Genomic DNA, 19,651 nt, shown 5'->3' on the forward strand with positions numbered 1-19,651 from the left:
TACAAAGCCTCTCCCACTTTGTGCCCTTCAGTTGTGGAGATGCCTGGAAATCCATATGATTTCCCAGTGATTCTCAATATACCCATGGGGCTGGAGAGTCATGCAACCTTGCCCACTCTTTGGGAACATGAACCAAACATTGCTGACAACATGACACACTGGAAACCTCGTGAGTATGAAATTAATCCTCAGTCTATTTCTGCTTAAGTCAGTGGTGTTTCCCGAGTTATAAATTTGGAGCAATGAGTTTTCAGTAACTTTAGCATTTCCTAAAGGTTTTTCCATAGGAGAACATGAGATTTTCCCAGTGGGATTAATCCTGTGATGTGCTGAGCACTTGCTGTGAGATGCAGTGTTCTCATTTCCCATTTTCTTCAGTGAGAGCAGAGAGTACTCATTACCTTGTAGGATTAGAACAATTGCCACTAATGGCTGGAGTCTGATTTGGAATCAATGCCCACGCAAGGGAGTACTTGCTCACTTATTCTCTCCATAGAGCCAATGGGTGAGTAAGGTGGTAAGGTGTGGGGAACAAATGGAGCCTGGGCTCCAACCTCCTTACTCACTGGCCTGAGTAGCTCAACTCTATGCAGTAATTTACCGTTTATATTGATCAGTAGAAAATCATTACCCTCCACAGTAAGGGGAGAGCAGGGAAGGGAACAATTAGATTCTATTCTTGGGTTAGTGCATAAGCTTACTTACGGATGGAACCAAGATCAAATTGTAATCTTTGAATAGTATATTGTCACAGTGTCAATGTCTTCACTTTGCCACAATATTTATATTCCAGAAATATCTTTACCTCTGGCTATATGGAGCAACAGAAAATATTCTGGCGACAATATTATGCATATCCCAGGATGTTATGGTTAAAACACAAATCTTCTCTGTACGTATAATTCTAGCCACCCATCTCTCTAATCTGTGTGTTTTGGTTTTTGCACAGTACATTGCTGTCTAGAAATAGTCCTAACCTGATCATTTTACCACAGTTAGTCTTATTTTTCCTTGCAAGGCCTGATACCTTTTGGTGTGTATTATTATTTCCTATCTATCTATTTACATACTTAGTTCAGTTGTTCTTCATTCCTCTCTGCCTCATGGTCCCACTTCTTTCTTTACGTCCACAAATGTAGTCACATCTCTGCCAAATGAAACACTTTCTATGCTCTGCATTGTGTTTCCTACTTTCGTACGCTGTGCACCTAAGTGCATCAGTCCTATCTGTTCCAAAGAAGACCAGATTACTTATAAAGTAGGAAGCTTTAGACAGTGATACCTTCCATATTGCTATAGATAGTGATACCTTCCGGTAATTCCAATTACTGATAACTAAATTTAAATATCAGTAAAAATATCATGTAACCCTACATCCATAGTCTTGACTAATTTAGTATATCATATAAACCAGTAGCAAAGATGAATTTACAGACAGAAAGCAGACAGAAGTTCTAATTTTCATTTCTGCAGATTCATAAATATATACATCTCAGAAACTAAAATAGTTTAGGAAGGAGCTATAATCATTTGTCAAGAGACGGATAATAATTTACCTGGAATGTGAATTCCTTCCACTGTACCTTTAAGTAGCATAATATGAGCACAATTAAAATACTTTATCTGAATCGAGGTTTTTTTCTCCTGTAGTCCTATCCAGAAGAATTCAGACATCTCAGATACTTACATAATAAAGAGGAAAGTGAAATACAGATTATTATTATTATTATTTTGCAAGACCCACATTCGAGGACAAATGCTGTTTATTTTCCTATTGATTCACAGTTCAGCCTTGGTGAATTTATGCAAGCAACATGTTTAGTACTGCCAACAGTGAAGGAAAGCGTTGTTCAACTTGGACTGTACTTAGTGGATAAGCCTGTAATGTCATATTAGGATGAATCTATTTGGCATTCGGTGCTGATGCAGTGCACAATAATGGTAATAATGCAATGCATTGCTGTTTATATGCATGTGGCACAAACTGATGTCTTTGAGATGGACACTTAGATAAGGGAAGGTAGAAGAGAGACAGAGATGGACTCAGGGAATGTAAAAAGTTCATATCTCAAAGTCTGATGGCTCTTTTGAGACTTTATATATTAATTTTACATATATCTCAATCGCAGAAATATGATGATAAGGCAGACAGATTGTCAGAGAGATCATCTTGAACTAGAATGCAAGTCTCTCTTTTCCTGCACTAGCAAAGGTGTTTAAAATATAGCTCAGCTAGCTCACTACTTTCTCCTGTTTTGGTAGGGCACTGAGGGAAGCTTTTAAGGTAGGGTGAATATTATCCATGTTAATGGGAAATTTTAAGTGAAAGAGGCAGAGATCTCACTAATGGACCCACCTTCATAACTCACGGGTGACTGGTTTGTGCTCCAGATTGCTCAGAAGCAATGGCCCATATATAATAACGCAGAACATACAGTATCATATACCCGGCACAAAGCTGTTTGATTTTGCATTTCTTAGTCTGTTTATAATCATGGCTGTTTTGGTTTTGTTTGCCTGATAGAGGAGAACTGGACACAGATATTAATATGTAGATCAGAGAAAAAGTCATCCACAACCTCTGATGTTTGTATTCAATGATATGTTCAAGAGCTGAGCTGAGGTTACTGTCCTTACTCCCTCCAGACTTTGAGCCATTATGGGATTTTCTGCCCTCCTTGCAACTCTATAGTGAACAGTGCAGCTCTAATTATAATGTGCTGGACACAAGACAAACAAGTAAGGAAAAAAGGGGCTATAGGTACCATTAGCTACAAACACGTTACAGGCAATATACAACACTGGTGATTGCATATTGACCTTAGGGCGTTTAGTCTATATTGGCATGCCATGCTACAGCACATGAACACATATTCATCTTTACAACACAGAGCGGAATTTAAGAGACTCACATAATTGCCTGCGAGAAGGTACAGGAGCACTTCCATAAGCTGTGCCCTGTAAATAAAACACATTTTTTTTTTTTTTGGAGCAAGGCATGTCAGGATTAACAGTAGCAAATGAAAAAAAAATGACAGGACATGAAGAAAATGAAGGCAAGTGAAACAAAATAAAAAGAGACTCGTTAGATAAAGTAGCTTCTTATTGCTGAAGAATTGCCGTTCCTATTTTCAGAGAAACATAAATTATAATAGAGAAGGTTCTATGAGTAATCCACCCATCAACAGACACAATGAGCCAAAACCAGAAAAAAATTACAGTGTAAGACAGGCACATTCAAACTTGTCAAATTAAGTTTGATGAAAAGTAGAACACAAAGTATATATTAATGTGGCCTCCTTAAAAAAAAATAGGTTCAGTTACATCAGTTTCTTAACTTATTCAGTCACTGTTTGAAAGTACAGTATATTTTAAATCAATACCAGAGTCGCTGCAGTACACGTTGTTTCCTGTCACTCCCTCCTCACTTTCCTTCCAAAACTATTTAACAAATATTCCGTGAATCAGTTTGATGAAAGCTGAACCACTAGCTGATAGGAAGTTGCTTTATTAAATCCTTAATCAATAGATACCATAATTCTTTCAATAGATAGAGAATTATATCCTGCATGTATTATGCTGGTAATTGCACTGTAGCTCTGAATCACAGCCTATTCATTGTTCTGTTTACAGAAAGAAGCTATGAATCAAATGCCAAGTGTCACCCCTTTGTGGTGACATTTGGCACAAAATGTGTAAGATAATAGCAATGGCTTGCAAAGAAAGAAGATAAGGTAAATATAGATTTCTACGGGATCAACACATACTATATATATATATATATATATATATATATATATATATATAGTGGTGTTAAAGTTTGGCCAACTGCTTTACCTGAGATTCAGGTAGCTGTTGGAATTTGCTTCATGGAGTCATTTTATTTTGCAGAGCTTGTAAAATTCAGGCTGCAGAGTGGAGAGCACATGTTGTATGAATTACATAGGTACCTTCCTAACATCCCTCCTGTTCAAATAACTAATTCTTTCCCTGTCACGAATATTATTTGTTTTCCCAAACCTGAAGAAGAGCTCTGTATAAGCCCAAAACTTTGTCTCTTTGACCAACACAAGTTGGTCCAATAAAAGACATTATCTCACCCACCTTTTCTTTCCAATATCCTGGGCCCAACACAGCTACAACAACACTGCATACTTATTTGTCACTTTGGCTACCTGGCTGCACAACCGAGGCTACTGTTTGCAAACCGTGGTCCAAATATACCAAGTGTAATTCTTTCGAAGTCATTTGGCCCAACGTGCCTGAAGCTTGTCAGTTCACACTGACTGTGTCATTGAGGTTTTGGGAATACTGAAAATACTGAGGTAACATATATATATATTTAATTCAAAACTAGAAAGTTTTCTAGTGGCAAGCACTCTTTGAAGACATGGGAAACATCCTGGCATCTCTATTCTTCCTGTTGTGTGCCACTATGAGAACAAAACAGACAGAAAGTTACCTTTGCTTCATACATCTTCCTGCTGACTTTTGTGAATCCCATTCTTTAGGCACCTATCTCCCTCCATTTATTGTAGAGGAATCCTAAACCCTTCACAAAGACTTTGAGAATCCCAGTGATTTTTTAAGTGCCTAAATTTTAGATGTTGTGATGCTAAGTGTAGCACTGCTTAAGTCCCATTGTGAATGTAGCCAGCCATCTTTTCAGTGAAACTTAAAACGGAGGCCCTGACTGCTTATAATTATAAACCGTGTAGCAGTTTTGCCAAGAGTAAGGATATTAATTCTGATGTTCTAGCCAGATTCTAAATAGGGTATTTATATTCCTTCCTACCTAATTTTCCCCTACAGTTTCAATTAGATAGAAGACTCCTGAAAACTATCTTAAACTGGAACAGTGCTGCTGCGTGCGGACCAACAGCTACTGCATCCCATCCACAAAGGGGCTGGATTTAAATGGTGGCTGAAGTGACCAAGTTTGTGAAGTGCCCTGTGATCGGGTGCTATACAAAATCTAAAAGTACATAAACATTGCAGATGAGTGTTAGCCTTCTTGTTCCTAAATTAATGATTCATGAAGTCAAAACAATCTTCTTACATTGCTGTGAGACTACACTTTCTCCATCTTTCTGCTGGCAGGATTTAGTTAAGAGGGAACACCAAGAGAATAGCGTCTCTCAGACTATTGTGTGCTATATAATAAAAGGTTTGGATCTGTGATATATTTGTCTTCCTGCATTATTCAAGGTTCAAAGTTGAACGTACTATGAGGCGATCACACATTTTAAATGGATTTAACTTGTTTTCTGTATATATCAGGTTACTCCCACAACATGCTACTGGTACCTAATGAAGATGCATCTGAAAGGGAAAGGGAATTTTATGTAGAGTTTGCATGCTAAAAGCTCTATAGAGCCGACTTTTCATGTCCTGTTTTCTGCATACTTATGCTACAGACTGCTACAGAATGGGACTGAATCTGCTACAAAATTTGTGATGTTGTCACCCTCCAGTGGCTGGTTTATGAAGTCCTTTACTCTTGGCAGCTAATGGGAAATCTCCAATATTTTAAGCAGCAGAAGCTTGTGATTTGGGAAGAGACGCGGATACGTTTTTTATTCACCACTCTAACATTGACAGTTCTTCTCTGCTTTAATGAGGAGCATCAAGATGACAAGCCTTTGAATTGGGGAGGAAAAGATACAATTATAAAGGAGAAGAATACACTGAACATGGGAGATACTTGAGAAACCAAAATGAAAAACAGAGGAGCCTAAAAAAGAGAAACTGTTAGAGGTCATGAGATAGCAAGTATTTGGATCTTCCATGATGCTAATAAAAGGAAAGGGCTGGTGGGAGTTTATGCGCACCTAGCTATATCGTCTTTCCACATAAATTTAAAAAAAATCTCTTTTTAAATGAGTAGCTTTCGTGAGCTGGGAAACTGAGGAGCTTTTGTGTTACTATGGAGAAAGTGCTACAAGTACTGTAGATGAGGTGCAGTGCTACAAACATAACCAGACTGTCTTTTAAGAGGAGGGAGGAGGAATGAGGAAAAAGGAGGAAGATGCCATTTGTTTCAGGTATATCTGTCTGTAAAAGGGTCAAAAAGCCATTGCAAACGTATGACTGCAATAAACGGTAGTTCAATAAAACAGCCTGAGTTTTTTGCCAACACATTAAAATATGTAAAGACTACTTCAAAAGTGTAAGTGTTATTATTAAACCCATAATTGTTTTAAATATATTTTTGAGCCTTGAAGCAAATCTCTCTTCTGTGAGAGAAGTCTCTCATATTTTAATGTAGTTTTCAGATGTGCTAAGCAATTTCAGCTCTCATTGACATCAATGGAGCTTTGGGTGCTCCGCACCTTTTGAGGCCATTTCTCTATTACATAGAGATATAACTACTCACACTTTTGCTCATACTATTTTGCAATGTATTCATTTTTTCTTGCTGTTTATTTCTGTTAAAAAAAACCTGGAGACCATTGCACGTTCTAGCTTGTTTTCAAAAGGAAAAAACAAAGATTTAAACCTTTATGAAGTTAAAATATAGGAGAGGAAAGTGAATTCATAATCTCAGGCTCACTGTACACACTGGTTTCTGTATTAGTAACTTTAATTATAATCTATTATAATCCTAAAGGCTGAAATCAGCACTCATTATCTGTGAGCACCAGTAACCAGTTAAAGACCACTAGAGTAACAATATGAGAACACAGTGGCAGATTTCATAATAGTTTTAGAAGTGGGGCACCAGCTTTTTACCCTACTTGCTTCAGGAATGTGGTCAATTGTTTCAATTTAGGAACAATTAAATGGAGCAGTCTTTTATAAACTAATTTCACTCCAGAATCAGTGAAAACTTGGAATATATGGAAGACCATACTCCTGACTCTGACCTGAGTTACTCTAAGGTAAATCTGAAGTCCATTGACTTCCATAGCGTTATTCTGGATCTAGACTGGCATGAATGAGGTCAGAATCTACTGCAATGTCCATTGACAAATGCTCTATGGAATAAAAAAAGTACCTCCATCTAATAGGGTTTCCACTCTGTTGCAAGGATTTCTTTCTTTTCACTGACACCTGAAACTCATCCTACACTTGTAGCACCACTCACTATTTATGCAGGAATGCTTGATTACCCAAGATATGTCCAGAGTGAATGCGGATTTTATGCACCAAACAAGCAGGTATGTTGTTGCTCTGTTTCTATTCATTCAGCCAGCCATTTCTAATTTCTTTTCACTGTAACTTTTAAAAATACAATACGAAACCCTCAGTTCTTCTTGAAAACACTCAATTTTTTAATGTTTGCAAAGTGAAAATATGACATGATTCTCTTCAGAAGTCACAGTAACTATCCGCTAACAGCTCCAGTGAAATCACCAAAGCAATTTGACTTTAGATTGCCACTATTATTTTATTTTCATGTGTTACCAAAATCAGTTTCTCCCATTTTTCAGAGTAATAATTTCCAACACCATCCAACCTAACCAATTGTGAGTGCAGCTCTTCTGGGATAGCAACAGCAAGGGAGCCTGAATGAAAAGAAGGATGCAAACTATTAAATAAAGGCAAAAAATCTAGCTGTTTGGAGCCTTTCAGTAAAAATACTTCAGCAGTCGTATAAGTTTCCCTCACAATCCCAATGTTATTAGCTCTATTATATACTGTGATTCATGTCCCAAGGGTCACCTTCAGCAACTTGCAAGACTATGCTCTGCAATATCCAAACTTATCAAATCAATTCAGTTGAATTGAAGACCCTCTACGTAGCAGCAGTAGCAGTACACAAATAACACTGTCCCTTTTGTGTCACTTTCTATGAGGAACATTTGCAAAGATGACAACGGGCAAATCAGTATCTGAAGAAAATAAAAGAAATCTCACTACATATCCCATGAACACTTTTTTTTTTTTAAACACACGAGTATCCTAATTTCTGAGGGTACAAACCCACCTATTACACAATTAACAGGAGAGTTATAAAAAAATAAAAGATAACAGATTTTGGTTTTGCTAGGCACAGGATGTAGTAGGAGGAATTCTTCTTATATGGGAGGTTTTTAAAATGTGGACCCAGAAAAAAGTATCTATTTCTCATGGCGGAAATGGGAAAGATACCTCTGTACAGCACAACCCACTAGTTCTTTATTTAAGAAAAAGGCATAATCTTAAAACTGATAAACAGTATTTAAGTTGTAGCTATTGCCACATGTGAAATATTCTCATGCTGAACTGATGAAACCTCATGGAAATCTTGGTAACTGATCAGTGTGTCATTTGACAGATTCTGCTGATGAGATAACAGTGAATTCCAATACCTTTTCTATCTGTGTTATGAACTACTGAGATGCAGAAAATAATTTTTGTCAATACATGATAGCAAAACATGTATTAATATATAGAATTTCAATACCTGGAGATGGTAAAGGCTTGTTGGATCTCTGAACCCATTCCCCTGCATGGACAGGATATGTTGTTCTATTACGTTAAAGTTCAAACTTCTTGTTCTAGCCTCTGAGACACTTCACATTTCCATTCATCGTTTTCTGCTTTTTTTGTATTACCCCTCCGCTCTACCAACACCAGCCACAGCCCCTCATTTGTCTGCTACTCACACAGCTATCTCCATGCTTTCTTGCACACTGTTCTTTATCCACAGAACAGTCACTTGATTTGGCCCGTATTACTTTCTCAACCTAATCCCTCTCTTAAACCTATTTCTACACTACGCCTACAAGAAATTACTCAATTAACAGTGGGTAGGAAGATGGGCAATGGGAGATTGTTTGCTTGAATTTAAATAATATATGAACTATCAAATATATGGACCTAACAGACATGCCAAGTTTCACCTCAACCACATTGCTTGCTGCAGCCCTTTACTGCCAACCGTCATCTGTTTGTCTTTTTATTATGAAAAGCTCTTCACAACAGGCACAACATCTTCCTATTTGTTTGCACAGTACATAGCATGTTTCAAAAGTATAATAATTATTATATTATAGTAAATGATACATTGTTCAACATTGATGGAAATCAGGTAAGGGGGAATTTGAGAAAATCATTCTTAAAAGGAGGGGTGGGGGATTGGATATGCTACCTACAATTATTTTGAAAAGGATCAGTGGCAATCCAGAGAATAGATAATTAATAGTTAGAGGCACTTTGGCTAGCTGGATATAAGCACCCAGCTGGCTACCCATAGTTTCCGTTGTAGTTAATCCAGCTGTGAGTTGGATATACTTTGTAGTTCAAAGAATTAGGCTTTTTGCCAACAAGAATCAGGTAAACTCATGCAATCAGAAGTGAAACGCTTACTTCTGTGGAGCATCCACCTGCTGTTTTGCTTATTTTCATTTTATTTTATTTTGATATGAAAGTAAACTACTATTTTTGCAGAGACAAAACAGTTGACAGTCTATGGGTTAATGAGATGTTTATGGTTTATGCACAGATTGAAATGTTAAAACTCTAAGAGTTTTAACAGTGGACTTGTGTTCTCGTCAGACCCTTTTTTCTGGATCAAAATTAAATGTCACAGCAGTACACAAGAAACATACTGTGGAGCCCCTGGTTTAAATATCATCACAAGAGGGGACTTTTTAGAAAAAAAAATATTGTGAATGGCAGCTATAATTTTCAAAGTAAACATTTTAATCTTGTAGTGAAAAATATTTTTAATTTCAGTGGAGTTAGGAAATCAAATTCTTTGTATCCACTTGCAACTAATTATTATGAACCAACTTCCTTATTCTCATGACAAAGTTACTAATAAAGGGTACAAACTTGTGCATTTTGTAGGTCCTCCTGTGTGGTGCTGAGCTCGTTCAGCTCCTATTGAAGTAAAGAGTGCTCAGCAACTCTCAGGATTGGGCCCTAGGCATAGAAATTGCTATTTTTATTATTTGTATTTCAGGAGTATTTAGAGGCCCCAATCAATATCAAGGTTCTATCTGCTATATGTACACAAAGCAAGAAAGAGTCTCTACCCTGAAGAGCTTAAAGGCTAAATAGACAAACACACAGAGTGGGAAGAAAAGGATACAACATGCAAGCAGAAAATTGGGATCTGAGACAGAAAGATTAATTCACTAGCTGAAGATCATCCTGGAAGGCTGAGACACAGCCAGGAACCGAACCCACATCTGCTGAATCTTAGTCCAATGACTTAACCAACTTCCTCTTTCTCCATCTGCAAATATTGAATTTCATTGTTTTCCAAGCTGCATAAGAGCCCCTTATTTTCCCCCTCAAAAATTGTTCTTGCTTCTCTCTCTCTGTTTCTATTTCTTTCCGAGAGATGGGATTTGAGAGTGCTAAAACAATTAGATTTAGTAAGCAATTGTTAACATCTAAGTCTCTTTTCTAACATTAGCTATGCTCAAAACCAGCCCAAATTATACCTTTATGATCTCTTTTACACACGCTGCTCATCACTTAGGTTCTTTTCCTCCCTGAGGTTTGAGAGAGTACTGTGTGTTTTGCCTTAAACGGGGAAACAAGAAAAATATTTTGATCCTATAGTGGGCGGAATTACCAATATGTAGCCTGCATACAACTCCCAAATATTTAAAGTTATGTGCAACAACAGATGATAGAAAGGAAATGGCACATATTTCTTTCCCTTTTTTTTAATTTTTTTTTGGGGTGTGAAAACTGTGCTTCAGTTGAGTAAAATTATTAATAGAAAATAGCCTCTAGAGAAAATTCAGCAACAGAGGCTATAGATATATTCAAATAAATCTGTTCCTCCTACAAATATCTTTCAAAGTAAAATTATAGCTCAATAAGGAAGACGTATTTCCATCTTAAAGTTAGCAGTAAATATTTTACAAGCAGTCTCTTGGCGCATTTTCAGCTCGGAAAGAAGACCGATTTGCATGCAATACTCAGCAATCTGCTGTCACAGTTAAGTGAAAGATTCTAAAAATATATTTTGACAGTACGCTTTGAATTGGCAACCTCATGACGCCCAAACTATCATTACTATTTGCCATTGAATTCACTGGGCTATGGATCAGGCCCTTAAAGGCCCATGTGGGATAACAGCAGAAACCACAGCTCTTTAAGCTTAATCCCTCTGAAACTTTACTGATTAAATGACCCTTATTTGGGAACTGGATATTTCTTTGGTCTTACCTCACTAGCAACAATCTGTTTAAGCTCCTTGGGGGGAAAATGTGCTTGCGAGTAGGTCTTGATGTTCTGTATGCTTCAGCATCTGCTGAAATACTGTCTTTCTACTTCAACAACTACTTGAAAATAGAATGGAAACGTGAAATGCAAAATCCTAAAGCAGAAGTTGCACTCTGCTCATTTACACTGCTGACATGACGATGTATTAACTGTGATGCAGCCTCAGATGTTTTATAACCCCTCAGGGTATGTCTATATTGCACACTCTATATTGTCCTCCTAGAGGACACACATTGCATGCCCCCCTAGCATGAGTATGAACAGCCATGCAGATAATGAGGCACTGCTTAGGTGAGCAGAATAAAAAGACATACCTGAACCTCAGGGTGTATACCCTACCCGGCTCTCTACACACACTCTACACAGTGTAATGGCTCCCCATCTACACTGGTATCTTTAGCAATGTAGTGTCCCCACTGCCAGAGTCTTTCCCCACCACAGTGAAAGAGTACAGCTGCAGCAGGAAAAGACTCTGGCAGAGCGATGTGGCACGGAAAGGCTCCAGCAACTTTCTACCTCCCCCAGTCAGAGCATTCACTCCCTTGTGTAGCTACATACTGCAGTGTGGACACAGCCTGCTCTCCCCTGCAGCATGTAGCTACTTGGGTAATGCCAATAACCTACCTGCCACCACCAGTGTAGACAAGACCTCAGAAAGTACATCTATATTGTAATAAAAGACCTGCAGCATGGCCCCACCCACCTTACAGGGTCTCAGCGCCCGAGCTCGAGCCTAAATGTCTACTCTGCGATTTTATAGCCCCACAGCCCAAGTCAGCTGACCTGGACTCTAAGCAGGGCCGGCTCCAGGCATCAGCCCATCAAGTTTGTGCTTGGGGCGGCACCTGGAGGGGGGCGGCGCGGTGCGGCGCTCCGGCTCTGGCCGCCGGGGAGAGCGGGGCCACGGCCGGGCTCGCCGCCGGGGAGAGCGGAGCCCCAGCCGGGCACTCCGCCCTCCCATCGGCACTCTGGCCGCCGGGGAGAGTGGAGCCCCGGCCGGGCACTCCGCCCTCCACCAGCACTCTGGCTGCCGGGGAGAGCGGTATCCCTGGCTGGGCACTCCGCCCTCCTCCCAGGGCTCTGGCCTCCCTCCCCTCAGGCGCCCTCCCCCCGGCCGCGGGGGAGAGCGGAGCCCCGACTAGGACTCGCCGCCCTCCCCCCGGCGCTCTGGCCGCCGGGAAGAGCGGTATCCCCGGCCGGGAACTCCGCCCTTCCCCCAGGGCTCTGGCCACCCTCCCCGCCGCACCCTCCCCTGCTGCGCTGGGGCGGGGGGCGACCGGAGGCTTTTTTGCCTGGGGCGGCAAAAAAGCCAGAGCCGGCCCTGGCTCTAAGATTTGGCCCTGTGGTTCTTCTATTGCAGTGTAGAGATACCGTAAGTAACTTAACTCAAGAAAATAGAGTTTACACATCATCGCGTGTACCCAAATTCCTTCAACAGCTTGATTTCAGGATCCATTTAAAAATGCCCCTAATTTTAAAGCCCTTCATGAATTTGGTCCAACTGATCTCTCAGTGCACATTTGGTCTAATCCCCTCTCATTCACAGCAGCTTAACTCCAGTGTAACCCCATTCATATCACTACATTTATCTCTGACTGACAGTTATGTATTGAAGAGAAACCAGAATTAGGCCCCTAGTCATTCTCTATATCCCATTCTACTCGTTTCACATGTCTAGCTCTAGCCTGCTTTCCATCCCTTCACACAATCTTGTTACTCCCGGTAGAAGAAACTTTTCCTTTTCAGTTCCTACCATCTGCTCTTGTCTTCTTGTATTTCTTCACTTTTGCACTCCATTTCATATGAATCTCATCTAAAACATATTTTCTCACTTATCTGCACCTCTTAATTTCTCCTTCCCGTGCTATTTATTATTTAACTGTACAATTGTATTATGTAACTCTCTAAGGCACTTTTGCTACTACTTTGACGTATGGAATAAACCATACAAAATAAAGTTGTGTTGTGTTACATGGCATATCAGGATAGCTTATATTTTCACAAAGGCAACTCCAGAGTTAATTCCTGTTGAAGTATTATACCTAATATACTATATAGTTAGTACTACGTATTGTGAATTAAAATATTGCAAGTATTAATACCACAGTTATTTCAGGGTGTCAAATACAAAAATACCTAAGGCAGAAAATATGTTAGGGGAAATGTACAGATTATCTGGGTGAAATCCTGGCCCTATAGAAGTCAGTGGAGTTTTGCAAGAGGGGCAGACAGAACAGGCTATGCAGATTTCATCACACTTATTATCAAACTCTGGCTGACCCAAATATCTATTGGAACAACAATATGTTGCTTCACAGTCACTTGGATATTTTGCTCTTTCTGAAGTGCTTATGCATCATGTCTACATCTGCTTGGCCCTGAATGCTTGCCTATGTATCTGATACATTTTAGCTTTATGGCGTGATCTTCCAGATTTGATGGACATCTTTCTTCTGAAGAAAGATGCCCTACAGAAAAGCATCATAGGGAGCCTGATCCACTTTCTGTTGAAGTCATTGGGAAGATTTCCTATTGTCTTTAGAGGGAGATGGACTGGACCCAAGGTGTACAATGTACATTGACTGAAAGGAAGTGAGCCTACTTGTTCAATTAGATAGATAGATAGATAGATAGATAGATAGATAGATAGATATAGAAAGACTCTCTCTATGTATATGTGTTTGGAGGCAGTTAGAGGCAGGGGTCCCAGGAGGGGGGAGTCAGGGGACAGGGAGCAGGGGGAGGGTTGGGAGTTCTGAGGGGGGCGGGAAGTGGGAGGGAGTGGAAGGGGCAGGGGCAGGGCTAGGGCAGGACGGGGGCGGGGCTCCTCCTGTCCTCTTTTTTGCTTGCTGAAATATGGTAACCCTACGTTTAGAAGACAACATAAAAGAAAAGAAAAAAGAAAAAAACAAAACAAAACCACCACAATTTCAACAATTACACCCTTAAAGAATGAGTCATTAAGGGCCCAGTCCTGCAAGGGACTAAGGGCCTTCAGCTCAACAGAAGCAGAGAGTGCTCAGTATACTGCAGGATCAAACAGTACTAGGCCCAAGTTATATATATAGGGGGAGGGATAGCTCAGTGGTTTGAGCATTGGCTTGCTAAACCCAGGATTGTGAGTTCAACCCTTGAGGGGGCCACTTAGGGATCTGCAGCAAAAATCAGTACTTGGTCCTGCTAGTGAAGGCAGGGGGCTGGACTCAATGACCTTTCAAGGTCCCTTCCAGTTCTAGGAGATGGGATATCTCCATTAATTATTTATTATAGACCACAGATATGACAGACTGGGGCTCTCTTTATAAAAATTCCTTGTGGCAAGTATTTACTGCACATCATCATCAAGCCTTTTTTTCTAAACTGGAAAACAGTCGGCTCTAGCACCCACTGAACTCAATGTACTGACAAGTTATAAGTTATAAATAGAGATGGGCTGGAATGCTACATCTAAATACCTGTGAACTGTAGGGAAGTCTGGACCCAGCACCAGATGCAGAGCTAAATTTTGCAAATCATGCTCATCTCTATTAAGCTTAAATCTACACTAGAGATGTAAGACATTTAAAATTTGTCCAAAGATAAAGTGTATTAAAATAATAGGTATCTCTTGTGATGCCCTTTATTTTTCCAGAGCTTCTAAGAAACAGTTTGTTAACTCAGAGAGAAAATACAGAGGGATATATAAGAATCCCATAGTGAAATAAGGAGTGTTTAATTAAGTTATTCTAAAAATGAGAAGCAGTTAATTTCACAGAAGATGTCTAGTGATGGAATGTATCTGTATCTCAGGTGTGTATACAAATCAAATTCATAGACTTTTTGGGTGCCTTATTGGTTAATGAAACTAATTTGATAGCTGAATTAGAGGAGTTGAATGATATTCTGAAAAAAAAAGCAGACCTGTAAAAATAAATGTAGATTATTATAGAACAAGACGGGAGGGAAGACTGATCAACTTGCCGGGGAAGGGTTAACAACAGGATATGGAGTCTTTCAGCTGCAGATCACTAAACAAAACCTGGACCAGGTCACTCCCATCTGATAACTGTTTGATGGCCTTCATGAAATGCGTTAGTGTTCTCTGTCCTGTTCCTCACAGGCAAATGTCCACATCACGAAAACACACCATGCCAGCTGGCTCAAATTATAGTGCTTTGTTTATAGTGTCAACAGAGACCAAAGTTTGAATGGGCATCAGCTGCCCTCGGATGCCTACAGCTAGGACAGTATTGAAGCACATGGGCAGAGAGGTACAGGAAAAAACATCACTGTTAACCCGTACAGTGTTCAAATGGAGGACTTTGTTCTCTAGTGTTCTTAATTCAAAAAGCAATTTTTAACAATCAACACAAAAAGTTTGATTCTACTAATTGGAATATTTGATCCATCCTTACTGTAGCAGTGTTGCCAATTCTCACAGTTTTACAAGAAGTCTGACTCTATTTGATGTTCTACTTAAAATCTCCAATTCTTGGAGACAAGTGATTATGTGGCCCTTTAAGCTTTCACTAAAATAATAAAAATAAAAAAATAAATGTTTCTATCTCTCGGTGGTGGAGGAAAGCATGACCTCAGGGCACCCTCAGAGCTCAAAAACCAGACGGCAAATTAAAAGAATCCATTTTTTTTTTAACATTTGGGGTTGGTGGTACTGTATATGCCACAATAAAAGACATGAGTTTACACAGTGTACACTGTAGCCCCAATCAGCTTCATGTTTCATCTGTTCCTTTATACACCTCCTATATATATATATACACATACATACATACATATATATACACACACATATATATACATACACACACGTATATATACATACACACACACTATATATATATATATATATATATATATATATATATATATATATATATATATNACACACACTATATATATATATATATATATATATATATATATATATATATATATATTCATTTCATTACTTTGAGTTAATTCGGTTCATATTAGCCTGTGCAGTATAGGGGTTTGGTTTTTGATATATATCCTTGACATGACGTCTTTAACACAGGCTGTCCCTGAAACCCCTTCAGTGCACTGTTTAAATAGCACATTAGCTGTTGTGAGAGGTCACTGAAAACAAAACCAAAAAACCTCACATATGGCTGTAGGGGATTGTTCCATTAGCTATTTGGTGTTACTGTCTGGATACTTTTCTTGGTACTAGATGCAGTGTTAACTTCAGTGGTGAGGCTTGGATTCCCTTCAGGGCACAATCTCTCTATTCCTCTCACTACTGTTCCTTTGAGAAATTCATCTAAAAATAATCAGTAGACAGCTATTTTTTCCCCACCCCTTTACATACTCATTTCAACACAAGTTGTAGGAAGTTCACTACAAGAATACATTATGACTATGACTCAACCTCTTAGCCTTGCTCTGAACCACATGATTTGGCATCCTGTTAGTGAGCTTTTCTCTAACAATGAAATTGTGTAGGCTTCTGCATGGCTCACACATCATGTATATGGTGCTATAATATCCCGTTTCTGTCAAGTGAAAATGTCAGTCCTTTTTTCTCCCAAGAATTTTAGTACCACTTGCCATGTCACAATTCATGCAAAGAGCATCTTTAGATGACACATAACTGTACTGTGGTAAAAAGAACAGGAGTACTTGTGGCACCTTAGAGACTAACAAATTTATTAGAGCATAAGCTTTCGTGGGCTACAACCCACTTCTTCGGATGTATATAGAGTGAAACATATATTGAGGAGATATATATACACACATACAGAGAGCATGAACAGGTGGGAGTTGTTCATGCTCTCTGTATGTGTGTATATATATCTCCTCAATATGCATCCGAAGAAGTGGGTTGTAGTCCACGAAAGCTTATGCTCTAATAAATTTGTTAGTCTCTAAGGTGCCACAAGTACTCCTGTTCTTTTTGAGGATACAGACTAACACGGCTGCTACCCTGAAACCTGTACTGTAGTAGGATACCTGGTTCTATGACCATTCACAGAGAGTGCTAACTACACCTGGCAACTAGACCGAGACAAAAAGTGATTAGGGACATAGAGGTACTAGAGAGAGAAATCTGAGGAACAGCCAAGCTCAGGATCAAGATCAGGGCTAAAACTCATGTTTGTTATTATTTAAGTAATTCCAAGCTCAGGAAGGGGTAAGGATGGACAATATCTATGGTGTGTGTACTGTGTTAGGAGCCGAGGGGAGGACACCATCTCTTATAATCACATTTCCAAACCATGTAATAAGTGAACCAGTCCTAATCAAACGAGCATTGACTCAATCTCCAAAATCAACGTTCTGCTGAAGGGAATAAAATATGGGTAACCTTCAAACCTGGGACTTAAAGAATATATTTCATATCTAGCTTCCAGCCTAATTTTGTATAAAGAGTTTTATAGAGGCATCCAAGCTTTGAGGTCTTTGTGCCAATTGAAATTTTTGAAATGTGCTACTCACTGGTAACAAACCAGCCTCAGAGAGGAGGCAGCAGAATAAGGGAAAGGAAATAGAGATTAAAAAGGGAATCTCTAATCATGGCAGTCATCTCAAATGCAATGCAAAACAGGGTATACACTAGCTGGCGCGTGCACACACACACACACACTTTGAGAGGGGACTGTGCACTCTCTTTTATTATGGTCTACGAGATACCTTGAAGATGACAGCAAGAAACAATGATCTGTGAATATGCCAGTTTATTTTACATATTGACTTTTCTTTGGAGCTGATAAATGTACATTCACTGAAGTGGCACAGAAGAGGAAAGCATGAGCGAGGGACAACTATTAAGAATTCTTAATGACAAACAAAACGACTTCTAAGAGAGCAGTTGTAAAGTAATGACATTACATTTTTTTCCATTTGTTTTTCTCCCTTCAGAGAACACCTAATACAGCAAGAGAGAGAGACTACTAAGGGCATCAATTCTTGAAAGCACAAGTACTACAAATAATTCTAATAGCCTTTTAATTTCGTCTCTCATTTTTGGTATTTCTTCTTTCCCACATTCTAAAGGAAATTTGAATGAAGATCGAAAGGAAGAAAAATATCTTCGTCTTCAATACTCTACCTGTGTTAGCGCTCAGACAATGTACCTCAAAATGACCAAACATGATCATAAATAAATACACAATAATTAATAAGCAGTACTACCTTGTCAAAGTACTCATGTCATTGCACGAAGAATTATAATACAATGATGAAACTCAAATATAAATATTATAAATGCAAATAAGTGCTCTAAAAAGTGCCAAATTGTGGCTGATAACACTGCTTTACAGCCAAAATGCTTCTGAAATAAATGTAGTCAAACTTTACTAATTCTGGGTCACTGAGAATGAAAATGATGCTTAAAATTGTTGATTGGCTCTAATTTTCAAGATATGCTATTGGGTCAGTATATACGACCCTTGACTTGGGAATGGCGGAGGATAAGTGAGTTATAAAGGGAAGGGATCTCAATTTAAACCAGAAATGACTAAAATACATCTTTGACTGGATCTATGAATAAATCTATGACTGGGTTTGGACAGTACTTGCTTTTTAGGCAAAACAATGAATGATGCAATCTGAAGCTGGTATTGCATCATACATGATATGAATTGCATCATGTTATTCCTAGAAGTCACCAAGCTTACATCGCTCTGCTGAACAAATTGCCCTATATCCGCTCTAGAAATCATACAGTGTGGTGCTCTCTTATTTGTCAGTGTTTGATATTGCGAAGGGACACATTTCTGTTTAGCCAAAGTGAGCAGAGATGCCTCGTACTTGTGTGAACAGTGCAGATAACTTCTGCTATGTTTGTGGTGAAGTGACTTTTGCATCACAAAAGCGCGGTATAACCACTACGGTTAAGAAAGCCTATCACCTTTATTTTGTCTGCAAAATTGGAGATCAGGCCAAGAGGCGGGCCCCCACACATATGCTGCAACACTTGTGCAACAAATCTTTGCCAGTGGTTGAACAGGAAAAGGAAATCTATGCCTTTTGCAGTGCCAATGATTTGGAGAGAGCCAACAGATCATACCAGCAATTGTTACTTCTGCATGGTGCCTCCAGTTGGGAAAGGTGTGTCAAAGAAGAAAAAGTGGACTGTGCATTATCCAAACATTCCATCAGCTTCAGTGCCCCACGGAGAAGGACTGCCGGTTCCTGATGCACCAGAATCATTCTCACTTGAGTCAGACGAGGAAGAGGAAGAGGATGAAACTTCTGGTCCTGAACCATCAATGTCACAGGACCCACATTTTCTCCCAGCCTGCTCCTCTGAACCACACCTCATAACACAAGGTGAACTGAATGACCTTGTCAGGGATTTGGAACTACCCAAGAGTAAGGCAGAGCTGTTGGGCTCCAGACTACAACAGTGGAATCTCCTGGCAGGTGATGTTAGGTTTTCAATGTTCCGTGACCGTCAAAAGGATCTTGTCCCATTCTTCTTCATGGAAGGTGATCTTGTAGCCTGCAACAACATCGA

The 19,651-nt window shown here is 39.3% G+C and overlaps 1 protein-coding gene across 2 annotated transcripts in view; it reads right to left on the minus strand.

Annotated features, from left to right (window-relative positions):
• Positions 1-19,651, minus strand: part of CCSER1 (coiled-coil serine rich protein 1) — a 1,080,955-nt gene that overhangs the window by 187,162 nt on the left and 874,142 nt on the right. The window contains exon 10 of one of the 2 annotated variants that reach the window (XM_034771265.1): positions 2,837-2,958. The exons of the other annotated variant lie outside the window; for it this stretch is intronic. Within the exon in view, the coding sequence (XP_034627156.1) occupies positions 2,881-2,958 (78 nt within the window). The 3' untranslated portion in view covers positions 2,837-2,880. Of the gene's footprint in view, positions 1-2,836; positions 2,959-19,651 lie in introns of those variants that run through there. 2 annotated transcript variants of the gene reach the window in all.

The sequence above is a fragment of the Trachemys scripta genome, chromosome 5, assembly GCF_013100865.1.
Source record: "Trachemys scripta elegans isolate TJP31775 chromosome 5, CAS_Tse_1.0, whole genome shotgun sequence".
Lineage (NCBI taxonomy): Eukaryota > Metazoa > Chordata > Testudines > Emydidae > Trachemys > Trachemys scripta.